Raw genomic sequence first — 13,651 nt, forward strand, 5'->3', positions numbered from 1 at the left:
TTTCGAGCCAAAATGTGAATGTGCGTCTGGACACAGCGTTCCATTAGTGGTCTGATGCGTTTGAGCATTCCATCCGCGTTTGAGCGTTCCATCCGCGTTTGGGCTAACGACGTTGAGGCGCGGAAGTGCCTTCCTTCTATTGCAGCGGGCAACATGACTTTCTGTTATGCGTTGAATGAGACTCAAGCGCGGATGGTCATGCGGTCTATTGTAGTCGTTTCTCTTATTTCCAGCTATACTGGATCGTAGCCCTTTTCGAGCCTTGAAATTTGTTTGAAATTAATATTTTTTCGTTTTTTTGTCTTTATTTCAACTTATAAAATATTTAAATAGACACAAATATTTGTTTTGTCTTTTTATTTTAAAAAAAAAATGTATATTATAAGACTTATAAATAATTAATTTAGGATTTAAATGGATACAATATTTATCTCAGATTATTTATTTAATTCCTTTAAAATTAATTTGGGATAACGTTTATCTCAAATTAATTAATTTGTTTTTTTTGGTTTTGTTTTAATTAATTGGGATTTCATTAGTATAATAATTAATTCAATTAATTGTTAAATCTTGATTTGTGAATTAATTTTGAATTTATTTATTAAAACAATTAAATTGAATAGGTAAAATTTAACATTAAAATTCTAATGTTTAAAATAATATTGGTGAAAGTTAAAATTATTATTTAGAATTATATTTTTAACATTATATATAATATTTATATTCATTATTTCAAATATTAATATATATATATATAGTAATAGAATATTACAAAGTTATAATAAATTAAATTTATATTTTTAAATCATATCATTTAAATTTTATTAGTAAATATAAATAAATTGTATAGAGGATAACTAGGTGTGTTTGATCCGCTGGTTTACCGGTTAAACGTCTTTTATTTGTCTTTTATTTTACAAACTATTAATCGATAGTATTAACATTTGTTTTATCGGTTTTCTTAACTAGATTTAACCCAGAATAGATAATTATTTTTTTAAAATTAAATACTAAATTTATCAAAATGTTCTTCTTTCAAAACTATTGTTTGCATAGTCTTATTATGGTGTTTTTCCTTTTTTCTTATTCCTTTCCTTTCCGTTATAATATATTATATTAATGTTATATTGGAATATATTCATAGATATATTTATAAAATCTCTATATTATATATTAACTATTATAATAATATAATACATTTTTAAAAGTCTCCATTTTTTTTATTTTGTTAATTTCTTTATTAAGTTTAAGAATATTTAAATTTACTTTGTGGACTAGAATTAGACAAATATGATTGAATTTTTTTCATACGAAAAGAGGGAAAAAAATTAATAAATTATGATAAAATAATAGTTATCTATATATTCATTATAATAATATAAAAATTATAATTTAAATTTTATAAATAATTATTAAAATATATATAAATTATTATATATTATAATATATCTAATATTTAAAAATAAATAAATAAAATCTAATATAAATTATAAATATATAGGTAAATTATTACCAATTTTGATAGAAAAATAGTACGATTAAAAACGGAATTGTTTAACTGCTAAAATGAAACAAATAAAGTTAACTATATTTTAGGGGATGCTTGGTACGTGGTTTTTGTACTCAGGAATGGGAAAAGGAATAAAATGAAGTGTTTGGTTGATGGGTTTCATTCCAAAACATTGATTTGATTCCCGAATACTCAGGAATCATCCATTCCTCTCTAAATTGGGAGGAATGAATCCCATTCCATTGTAATGTATTTTCTCTCCCATGATGTCTACTCTCCCACGTTCTCTCTCATAATTATAATTATAATATTATATATATTTTTTCTTTTATAATTATATTAGAAGTTTTTTTATAATTAAAATAATAATTTATTTTAATTTATTTATTAAAATAAATTATTTCAATTATTTATATAATATTGAGAAATTATTTTAAATAATATAAAATTAATAAAATAAAATAATTATTTTAAAATAATTATAATAACTAATAATAAAAAAATTATTTTTATATAATCAGTTTATATATTATATATTAATAATAAAATTATAATAAATTAATTAAAATATAAAAACTTAAAAATAAAATAAAATTTTTATATAAAATAAATATTGAAAAAATATTAGAAAAATTAGATATAAAATATTTTAATAAATTTTTTTATTAAAAATATTATGCAATGTTATAGTATATATTATTAAATAAAATATTAGATTTTATTTGATTAATTATTAACCTATAATATTTTAAAAAATTTATCTTTATTAATAGATAATTTTTATTTATAAATAAAAAAAATTGAATCATTTAAATTATTTTTTATATGTATTTAAAATATATATATATATAATTAATATAATAAAATATTAGAGGTTTATATTTTATTAAATTAGAACACACTTCAATATTTTATATGTTTTAAACAATTATAATGTAAAAATAATAATATTTTGTATTTTTAATTAAATAAAATATAATAAAAAAATAAAAATATTAATCTAATTCAATTACAAAATAATATTAATAATTTCTCTCTAATAAATTAAACATTATCAATGAAATAGAAATATCGGAATGAAAATATCCAAACACTATCAATGGTATTGAGAATGATTAATACTCATAACCAAACACTACACTTCTATCAATCATACCCATTCCCATTCCACACATCTATCAATCCAATTCCTATTCCGATTCCCTTATTTGAACCAAGCGCCCCCTTAGAGTTTTTAGCCCTAAATAGAACATATATAAAAATAATTTGTATATTATAAAATAAATAAACTTAAAATAATAAATTTTAAATTTAATAATATTTTATATTTTATATATTTGATTTATTAGATAAATGAAATATAAAATAAATAAACTTATAAGAAAAAATATAGCTTTATTAAAATAATTAAATTTTAGTTTTTCAATATTTATAATAATAATAATAATTTATTATAATATATTTTAAATATGGAGTTAATAATATATCTAAATTTAAAATATTTATAATCATTGTTTATTATAATAAACAAATACAAAATTATTAATAGCTTATGATTCTAAATAAATTTAAATATATAAATACCTAAGATTATTACAAACATGAGTTGTATGAGTTGGTTTTGATTAATTTAAAGTGTTATAAATAGGAGTCTCATTTTGACCAATTAGCTATAAATGTATATATAACATTTAAGTTGAAAACTGAAAAGGCCATAAATGTATTATAAAAATATAAAACCAAAATATAATAAAGTTTGACCCATCAATAATTCTTATATAAAAAAGTTATATAAACCAAACCCTCAAAATTTGTGTTCATAAAAAAAAAAAAATCAATTAGGGTACCCTAAACCCTAGGGCCGGCCCTAATATCATCATAGTAGAATCCTTTCTACATGAGCTTGATCTTCTTACAACATGAAACCCTATCTTCTTCTTCATCATCATCATCAGATGAACAATCACCAGATGAAGAATCACCATCATCAAGTTTACGTTTCTTCAATATTGGATTCAACAGATCTCTATTCCCTTTGATTTCTTTCGAATCCTTCTTTTCTTTCAATACACAAAACACATCAAAACAAAGATCTTTCATCGAAGAACAGACATTAGAAAACTCAGATTCAGATGTACCACAAAGCTGAATCAACTTAACCTTATCAACTTTAACCTTTTGTTTCTTCGCTAACAGAAAAAACGCAGCAGCAGTAAATACAGATCGATTGAAATCAGAACCAGATCGACGAGAAACCGGCAAAGATTTGATAAACCGATCTTTATACTGAGATAAACCTCTTATAACAATCGGAATCAATCTGATACATCCAAATTGAATAGCTAATTCTCTTATATCAAGCTTGTTCTTCACACCTAAACCATTCTGCATAACATTAAATGATCTAGTATATGCTTTATCAGACATTCCACTCAATTTTGTAGCTCTACGACGATCAAATATCACGTCGAATTTCGATGCAGCCATTTCTAAACATATAATTGCTTTGCAAATCTCTCCCTGTTTGATTAAAATATATCAAATTCAGAACAGTTCACAGTTTGATTAGAAATTAGAATCTAGATGTAAATGAAAACTTACCACTCCGATTGAGGATGAATTGAAGTTGAGGTCACAGAGACGGCGTAATTCCGATGCCTTTCGTATCACTTCCTTTGAATCGGCGAGACCTAGCTTTCTACTGATATCCGCCATGTCCATATCTTAGATTGATTGATGAATAGAGAGAGATTGATAGAGAGAGAGGGAGTTCTTTGATGTTCTTGAAGGATTATAAGGTTCATCAATGGCGGGAGTAAGATAAATGAGAATTTTAGATTTCAGAATGGGCGCTTAATTTAGCCGGGATTATTTTGGCGGCAAAAAATTTGATATATTTGGAAATTATATTACATTTAATTGTATAAACAAATCAATTAATATATAGAAGATATTTTACCTTTTTTTTAAATTGCTTATAACTTTAATAAGTGATACAAGTCATTTTATTTATTTATTTTAAAATGGTTAATTAGAGTACAATTAATGGATTATTATTATTTATGATATTAATTTTAATTAAGACATTCTAAATAGGAAATGAATCACTGATTGAAATTTGTTATTGATTTTTATTTTTCACAATAAAATGTATATCTAAATTTTATTTAAAAAGTAAATAACTATAATGTAATCAAACAAATTGCATTTAATTGGTTTAATATATATACAAAAAAAAATTAAAAGGAATTTTACTATTATTTATTTTCATTTATAAGCCTCAGCCTGAAGGTTGCTGTTTGGTTTATCAATTTGTCGGTTTGACTAACCACTAAACCGACAAACTTAATCGTTGAGTTTGCTTTAACGATTTTAAAAGTTATTAATAAAATTTAATTGGTTCATTTTAAACTACAAATTAATCAAAATAGATTACAGTAAACTGAACTAACATTTATAGATTATTTAAAAATTAATATTTTATTATTATAATCCTAATTATTTTTAAATTTTCAAATAAATGTCATCTTGTTTTATTTATATTCATACAAATTTGTTTTCATAAAAAAATAGATTAAGTAATAATTTATGTTTATTGATCAATTATTTATTTAACAAACCCTACTTAAAATTCAGTTTGTTTTAACAAATAAACTCAATTTTTTTAATATATAAAACACAATCCACTTTTTGTCTTGTACAACTAGTATGGATAAAAAAAATTACCGATATTATAGATATATCAAAAATACCGTATAGTAATATATATCGAAAATATCGATTTTTAAGGTATACCGAAAAAAATATAAGGTATAATACCGATAATGAAATGATTTGTACGGTAATGGTACGAGATTTTAAAAATTTTGGTATATCGACATATACCGAAATAATATTTATAAATTAATTAATATATATAATACTTATAAAGAAATAAATAAATTTAATTATGGAAACATAATTTTTGAAAATCAAATAAAAATATAAGTGTAATGTAATATTATTCAATATATGTAATTTCTAATTTGTCGATAAGATTGATAAAAGATCTAACCAAACTTTCAATTTTTTGGAGTGATGGAAATGAAGTGAAACTAGGTACCAGATCCTTTCAATTATTTTCAAAGATATTTTTGCAATCTCATCATCAACGGTCGCTAATAAGTCAGTTTTTAGCTTGGGTAAAAAGATAATTGATCACCCCACTAAGGTAGCCCATTGGTAAATGTCGGTTTAAGAGACCAAAATATCACGAGTTCGATTCCATATGAGAAACGCTTTGAGTTTAAGAGTTGGGCCATAGCCGTGGAATGTCATTCTAAGTTTTCCTTTAATTTTAAAAAAAATATATAATGGATCATTTTACGAGAAATTTAAGTCATAAAATGGTGGAGTTATTGGTGTGTACAAATTATGGTTAAAATGAGAATAATTTAATTTATGAAAAGATAATACAAATTATGAACTTGAATTATTCGAGGAAAATGAACAAATTAAAAAGAGTGAGAGTTTTCTTATTAAGCTTAACTCTGTCAAGCCTGCACGAGAAGTAAAGAACTATATAGAGTTGTGGTAACCAACGGAAAGCATGGGAGAAAGATGCCTCCGACCAGGAGTGAACACACGGAATTAAATCTAAATTAATTGATATTTATTATTATTTAAGTTGTTTTTTGTTTAAGTTAATATGTTTATAAGTATAAAATGCATAATATCGATACCGTACCAAAATTGAGGTAGAAATCAAGGTATACCAAAATCAAAGTAAGGTAAATGTATGAATTTTTCTATACCAAAATTTTCGATAAGGTATAAGGTATGAATAAAAAATCAAGATATACCGTACCCACTCTAATCACTATAACCAAGTCTTCTTGATCCTCAAAAGAGTGTCTTCTATTTGTTTTTGTTTTTTTTTATAAATTTTCTATTTTTTTAATAAATTAATTTTTTATATATAAAAATACATTTTAATAATTAAACCAATTAAAACTTAAATAATCTTCTATTTTAATCAAACAAAAAAAACAAAAAAAAACTATGATGAAAATTCATATTAGTTGTAACTTAGGTCTATATTTATTAGCTATAGGGGTGCTTTGTGAAATTAAGATAGCCCCAATAACCCATATTCATCATGGATGGCTATTACTTAGTATAGGTTGAAGAAATAATTGACCATAATATTGATTCAACCAAAATTAGGCAATTCTTAACACTTTTTCCCAATTAATGCAACTACACCTACCCATTTACTTGAATGCACCTCTCTTTCAATCAAGACTATTGTGATTTCCAAATTCTAAATCAGGGTTTTCAAATAATGCCAATGTCATAGATTCCATATACACAGGTTGGTTATTCTCATCTTATCAAGAATATATGACTGAGATAACTTTCACTTTCCCAAATGAAGAAAAGTTCAATTTGTCCTTGGGGAATGAATGTCTAGTTGATATTTTTTATTTATCGAGGTGACACAAATTAAGAAACCGAACTAATATTCATATGATATATCAAAAAAATTGAAATAAAGAATTTTCTTCACATGATATTTTAGATCATGAACGATCTTGTAAACTTTTTTCTTTTTGTCAATTAAACCTTTTTTTATTTCGTGTTATTTAATAACTAAACAATTGAATATGTTCTAACTTTTGAATGACATAACATTGTTTATATGTTTTCTAATAGTATAGTATGATTAAATTGATTCAAAACACTTTATGCTTAAGCAGCTCAATTGAATAAACTTTAAGAATTGTACATTTCGATTGTTAGTTTACCCTCAACCGTGAAACATTTCACATCAAATGTTGTCATTGAGTTTGTTTTTTACAATGATTTCAGTCTTTAACTTGCTGTCCAGTAGTTGTTTTTGTTATGGTCTCATTTCAAGCTGATGATTTCATTCTTGAACAAAAATCAATTTTTTGATTCAATTTCGGATACTTGTTAGGAATCGGGTATTCAATCGGTTTGTAACTAGGTCTAACTACCTAAGATATAGGATACTATAGCTATCATAATAGTATGAAAAGAGGTAAATTTTACATTTTCCCTTGATTTATGGATTAGTCTAATAAGGTTGCTGACTAACAAATGTCAAATTCATACAATTTTACCAAAAACTCAAGGTAGTCAACATTATCTATTTCAGTATAAATAATAGTACAAACTCAAGGTAATCACACATTTCCTTTCTTGGATAATTTCATCATTCTTTTTTCATCTTTTATTTCCTAAAATGGCTCATTCTCGCAAATCAATCATTTTCCTACACGCAACAATTATTCTCGCAACAATCACCCTAGGAAACGCAACATGCAGCGACTGCTTCACTCCTTCTAAGGCCGCTTACTATCCCAACTCCGATGAACAAGGGACAGAAAGTAAGATACTTTTGGGACCTTTAAAAAAATATTATGGGTGGATATTTGTAAGAGGAAAAAAAAAATCAAATTATTGTTGTTTTTTATAAATTCGCAGCTGGGGCATGCGGGTTTGGGACATTCGGAGCAACAATCAATGGTGGCGATGTATCAGCCGCATCAGTTCTCTATCAAGATGGTTTAGGCTGCGGTTCATGCTACCAGATAAGATGCAGCCACTCTAACTACTGCTCGGAGAATGGAGTGGTGATTGTCATAACTGATCATGGCTCAAGTGCCAACACCGATTTTATTCTTAGCAGGCGAGCATTTAGTCGAATGGCTCAAACTACAGATGGAGCCGCCTCACTTTTAGCCCTTGGAGCAGTAGGCATAGAATATAGGCGGTAAGTTTCTTTAATTTATTTGTTGTCAAATTTCGAAAGATCACGATAATAAAACAGAAATATCTCCTCTCATTTCCATCCCAACAGAGTGTCGTGCAGTTACCCGAACAAGAACATTACGTTCAAGATAGACGAGAACAGTAACTACCCACATTACCTGGCTTTCGTAGTTTGGTACCAACAAGGCCAAAGTGATATTACTGCAGTGCAGCTCTGTGAGGTGAATAAATAGCAAATATCATTAAGTTCATACATAAATACATTCAAAAAAATGATTTTAATTTATTTCGCAGACACAAACCTTTGCGTGCAAGCTGTTGGAGAGGAGTTATGGAGCGGTTTGGACAACCAGCTCGGCTCCGAGTGGCGCACTTTCAATAAGAATGCTATTTAGCGATGAAAATGGTGACGAGAAATGGGTTGTACCTGCTAATAATATACCTGCAGACTGGAAAGCTGGAGAAACATATGATTCAGGTGTTCAAGTTTAACACACATATGAACATTTATCGATTGAACCGATTGTTTGTTCCTTCATAATAAAATAAATTCATTTCCAAATTATTTCGTCTAGATCCACAATCAGCAAACATTAAAAAGTCAAACAAAACCCGGGTCACACACACAAAAAAAGAAAAAGAAATCAAACTTTCATATGATTTATGAATTTATGATAAGTTCACCATTCAAATAATCTAAGTTTGCCAACAAAATTCAATCACTACACAATCACAGTCAAGACTAAATCCTATTTCACTTCCTAGAAATCATTCATTATCAAAATCTGATTGAATCAGACTAGAGAAGAATATTGATTTTGACAACCTATTCTTAAATAAACTCCTCTTAAGCCAAAAAAAAAAATAGCATAAATATTTCCATCCCCGTTTGGACAGAATGAAAAAAAAATTAAGATCACTGGAAGATGCTACTGACAGAAGAACCGCCATGGACACGCCAGATGGTTTCCCCCAAGATGTTTGCAACCGAAAGAACTGTTAATTGAGGAAAGTAATTCTTTTCCTCCATTGGTATAGTATTTGTAATGATGACTTCTTGAAATAGGCCGCTTGAAAGCCTTTCAATCGCTGGAGGACTGTAAAAGAACAAAAGTAATCCAATAGAACCAGAAAATCAATAGAATATCTTTAAAAGAATACAAAAAGACCATTTAAAAAAATGTAGGTACCTGAAGACGGCATGAGTTGTGCAAGCATAGACTTCTCTGGCACCCTCTGCATGTAACAGAGCCGCACCTTCGGTAATTGTACCTATATAAATATTCATAAGATAAATTGGCTGAGTACAAAAGTTCATGATGTTTAAAACTCAAATCATTTGATAATTCTTCAATACTATTAACATATGCAATCTCTTAGGCTATGTCTGTTTCAGGCAAAATTGGAATTAGTGTTACAATTAAATCATTCCCACTTCGGAATTGCAATTCAATGATTTCTCCAAACATACCAACTAAATTGTAATTCAGTCTAATTTTTATTAAATTTGAATAACAATGGGGGGTTGCCTCAAATTACCAGCAGTGTCGATCATGTCATCCACCATAACCGCAACTTTTCCTCTCACGTCACCTATTAGATTCATAACCTGCATAGTTGTTGGAAACCCGTTAATAAAGATAAGACAGTTTGATTAAGATACAACAATCAACAATATGCATTATCAACGACTGTATCAAGTTACTGCATGTCAAGATTAAAAGGGAGAGTTAGGAATGATAATAATGACTACCGATTTTAAAATCAGGAACATGGTAAATGAAAATTAGGTGGTTTGATCAAAGTGAAAAGCGAATCTCTAAATGCTACATTTTTTTCTAGACCAGGGTATTTTCTTGGAGGCTAAATCCCACCGCCATAGCTCTCCACTTCAATCAAGGTGCATTAAGAGCGAAATAAACTTGAGACATGTCCTCTTAAATTCAAGACTCTTACCACTTGAGCTACATTGGGTGGTCACTGGTCACGTTTAAAATGAATACAATAATAGTACTTGTGCAACAATGTGATACATGTCAGGATTTAAGTTAGGGTAGTTGGTTATTAGTTGGCCTTTGCTAATGGGCCTGGGGGGCCTGGGAAGTGAGTTGAATTAATATTTTCATTTTAATGGAAATAGTTATAGCTAGGATACGGAACAGGGATGTATGAAAATATTGATGTAACCTCCCTCATCTTCCAGCCAATTGACATTCTCTTTCTCATCTATCAAATTGCTATCTCTTTTCTCATCTAACTCTAAATCTGTACACCCTAATATTCACTTCATATCATAATGATAGAAGGAATGTATATAATTCATGTAGCCAACCCCATCATTGATCACATAAATGACGTAAACAAAGTATAACATAACCACTGTCAAGAAAGAATAAACCAGAGTAAAATATGATATTGAAAACCCTACATGATCCTAAAATTGAGGATATTGTAGAAAACAATAAATACAAATAGTTCAATAGATTGCTACACCATCATTTAGTCATTTGTGCATTATATGCCTGAACCTTTTTACAAACAAACAAAAAAGATAAAAGGATTGCTACCTCAGCGACATTGTGTCCGTGACGCCTTTTGTCTACAATGGCTAAAGGTGCATCCGATAACTTTTTAGCAAAAGCCCTAGCTCGAGCTACACCTCCAACATCGGGTGAGACTACCACTAGATCCTCTGAGCTAATCCTCTTGCTAGCAAGATAATCAAGAACCACAGGCTATATTCGAATGCAAAAGAACAACAAAAAATAAGTAAAATTTCCTCATAATTAGTGATGAGATGTGATCTAATAACTTTCCAAATAAATTTTATTACCTGACCGCTCACATGGTCTACTGGAATATCAAAGTAGCCCATGGACTGACCAGAATGCAGATCACAAGATAGAACACGATCTGCTCCTGCTTCTGTTATAACATTCGCAACAAGTTTGGCAGCAATAGATTCACGCCCTTGTGTCTGAATGCAAAGTGAAACAAGACAAATATATATTAACGAGTGATATTTTAGTCACTTAACCCAAATAATCCATGAATAAAACGTCAGATTATATAAAAAATGAAAGACATATAACTTCTCTATAGGTTGCTAAAATGAGAGTTGAGAGCTATAATCAATTAATAATGTAAAAGGTTGGCTTACTTTTCTATCAGCTCTAGCATATCCGAAATATGGAATTACTGCAGTTACAGTTTTGGCGGAAGCCCTTCGACAAGCGTCTATCATTACTAAAAGCTCCATCAGGTTTTCATTAGCTGGTGGACAGGTTGGCTGGACCAAGTACACATCACATCCTCTAACACTTTCTTTCAGTTGAACATAGATCTCACCATCAGCAAACCGTTTTATGCTGACCTTTCCTAAGTTGAGGCCCATGTAACAAGCAATTTCCTATGGAGTGATAATGCCCCATTAATCCATCAAATACAATTCTCACATAAATGAATAAAAGATAAAGAGATTCAAGTCTTCCATCTGATTTTGATACTTTTTAGGCATTTAATAACCAAACAGCGGCATAGTTTGATGAAGGGTTAATTGGATTTAGTTCAAATAACCCCTTCACCCATCGTTAATACTTCATCAAACAATTATTCAAATTACAAACTAAAATACCCTTACTTTATTTTTTAAAACTTTTCAAAAAATATTTCAGTAATTTAACCCAAATAATCCACTTTTTCATCAAACTACATTTTTTCCCAAAACAAAATGGATTATTCAAAACAGAAAAACCTAACTTAAACAAGCACAATCTCTTGATCTATTCTTCCCCTGAGAAGGGAAAACGAAAATCTTGAATGAGATATTATGCAGTGACGAAGATTCATGCACAGGTTTTCAAAGTGGCATCACTAAGTCACAAAAAACAAATAATTGGGAAAATCTGTTGATCTGAAAGAAGAAACATTATTGTTTCTAGAGATCTAAACATTGCTTATGAAGCATCACTTGCAGATTTTGATAACCAGAGCATTGAATAAACATATGAATAAGAACTCAATCAGCCAAAGACCAACTGCAAATCAGGATTCTTCCCATTACATGATAAAATAATATCAGATGAAATTACTTGTCCTAAGCTAAAACCCAAAACCCAAAAATCTTCAATCTTTTATTGCCCACAATAAAAATAAAACAAGTTGCAGCAAGAGAATGCAATTTTTACCTCAGAAAGAGCAGGATTTGCCGTGCCAGAGAATATCTTCAACTTGCTACTGTTTTTGTTAATCTCAAGCTCTGAAATTCTGCTAGGAACCGACTTATAGAATGTTTTCCCATTTAGAATTGGTGGACATGGCTTCCCTTCACATCTCTAGAACCCATAAAGAATAAGATGCAACAAATCAGTTCAAGAATGATATAAAAAGGACAGAAAAGAACCAACCAACTAATTACAGCAAGAAAAAAATAAGAAGAAAATTCTTGCAAATCAAATCAAGACCAATAAATCGACAAATTAACATCCTTTTCCAATTTTAATAGCCAGTAAACATCAATACATTAACTTTCTCTTCTCATCCACACCGTTTTCATTCAAAACGTCGTAATCTTAATTTCAAACATCTGGGTTTATCAATCTGAAAGAATAATAATAATAAAAGAAGAAAAAGAGAAGGACTTACGACTCTCATCTGGGAGAGAAAATGAGAAGGAGAATATCTGGGGGAGAAAGTTCGATGGAATAAAGAGCGTCGAGAAGAGATTGAAGGAGAATATGAAGTTGAAGCAGACAAAGCAAGAGACGCCATTGATGTGTTTTGCATGTAGGTTAATGCTTGTCGTTCGTTGTTTCTTCTTCTTCAGAGAGAGAGAGAGAGGAGAGAGAGTATCAATGGCGCGGCTGGCGCCGTTCAATAATCTCTGCACTTCACCTTCTTCCTTGCAAGTTGCAATTTATAGATAGTAATCAAAACGACGTCGTCGAATCCGTTGAGTTATATATTCATAATATATTTATATTGCAGTTTTAAAACTATATCTATTAATTTGCTATATCTTTAATTTTTTATTAATCTTTCCAAAATAATCATAATAATTAATTTTTATTTTAAATAATAACTTATTTATGATATATTTTTACTCTCCTCCCTCGTACCTCTTTCTTAATTAAATTTTAAATTTTAAAAATTATCAATATATTTTATCTTATATTTTTTTTTCCTAATTATTTTTTCTCTCATTAATTATATATCTCACTAATCATAATATATATATTTTATTAATAATTTATATATAATATATATATATATATATATATATATATATATTAAATGTAGTTACTTTATATATATTATATTATCTTTCATCATTAATTTTTATAAGAGAAATGATTAAGTGAGAGA

At 28.1% G+C, this 13,651-nt stretch overlaps 3 protein-coding genes across 3 annotated transcripts; 1 reads left to right on the forward strand and 2 right to left on the reverse strand.

The window, feature by feature from the left end:
• Nucleotides 1-3,276: 3,276 nt before the first annotated feature.
• LOC124924266 (origin of replication complex subunit 6-like) lies at nt 3,277-4,225 on the reverse strand. The gene is made up of 2 exons (XM_047464325.1): nt 4,112-4,225; nt 3,277-4,030 (listed from the first exon to the last, which is right to left on the reverse strand). The coding sequence occupies exons 1-2, from the start codon at nt 4,223-4,225 to the stop codon at nt 3,404-3,406; spliced, it is 741 nt and encodes a 246-aa protein (XP_047320281.1). The 3' UTR covers nt 3,277-3,403.
• A 3,358-nt stretch (nt 4,226-7,583) lies between these two features.
• Nucleotides 7,584-8,826, forward strand: LOC124927248 (expansin-like B1). The gene is made up of 4 exons (XM_047467636.1): nt 7,584-7,902; nt 8,000-8,288; nt 8,376-8,508; nt 8,582-8,826. Exons 1-4 carry the CDS (start codon nt 7,758-7,760, stop codon nt 8,777-8,779), a joined length of 765 nt encoding a protein of 254 aa, XP_047323592.1. The 5' UTR covers nt 7,584-7,757; the 3' UTR covers nt 8,780-8,826.
• Nucleotides 8,827-8,916: 90 nt separating this feature from the next.
• LOC124927247 (ribose-phosphate pyrophosphokinase 1-like) lies at nt 8,917-13,181 on the reverse strand. Its single transcript, XM_047467635.1, has 8 exons — nt 12,932-13,181; nt 12,475-12,621; nt 11,448-11,696; nt 11,121-11,264; nt 10,855-11,022; nt 9,827-9,896; nt 9,478-9,559; nt 8,917-9,384 (listed from the first exon to the last, which is right to left on the reverse strand). Exons 1-8 carry the CDS (start codon nt 13,070-13,072, stop codon nt 9,204-9,206), a joined length of 1,182 nt encoding a protein of 393 aa, XP_047323591.1. The 5' UTR covers nt 13,073-13,181; the 3' UTR covers nt 8,917-9,203.
• Nucleotides 13,182-13,651: the final 470 nt, after the last annotated feature.

The sequence above is a fragment of the Impatiens glandulifera genome, chromosome 2 (genome assembly GCF_907164915.1).
Source record: "Impatiens glandulifera chromosome 2, dImpGla2.1, whole genome shotgun sequence".
Taxonomy (NCBI): domain Eukaryota; kingdom Viridiplantae; phylum Streptophyta; class Magnoliopsida; order Ericales; family Balsaminaceae; genus Impatiens; species Impatiens glandulifera.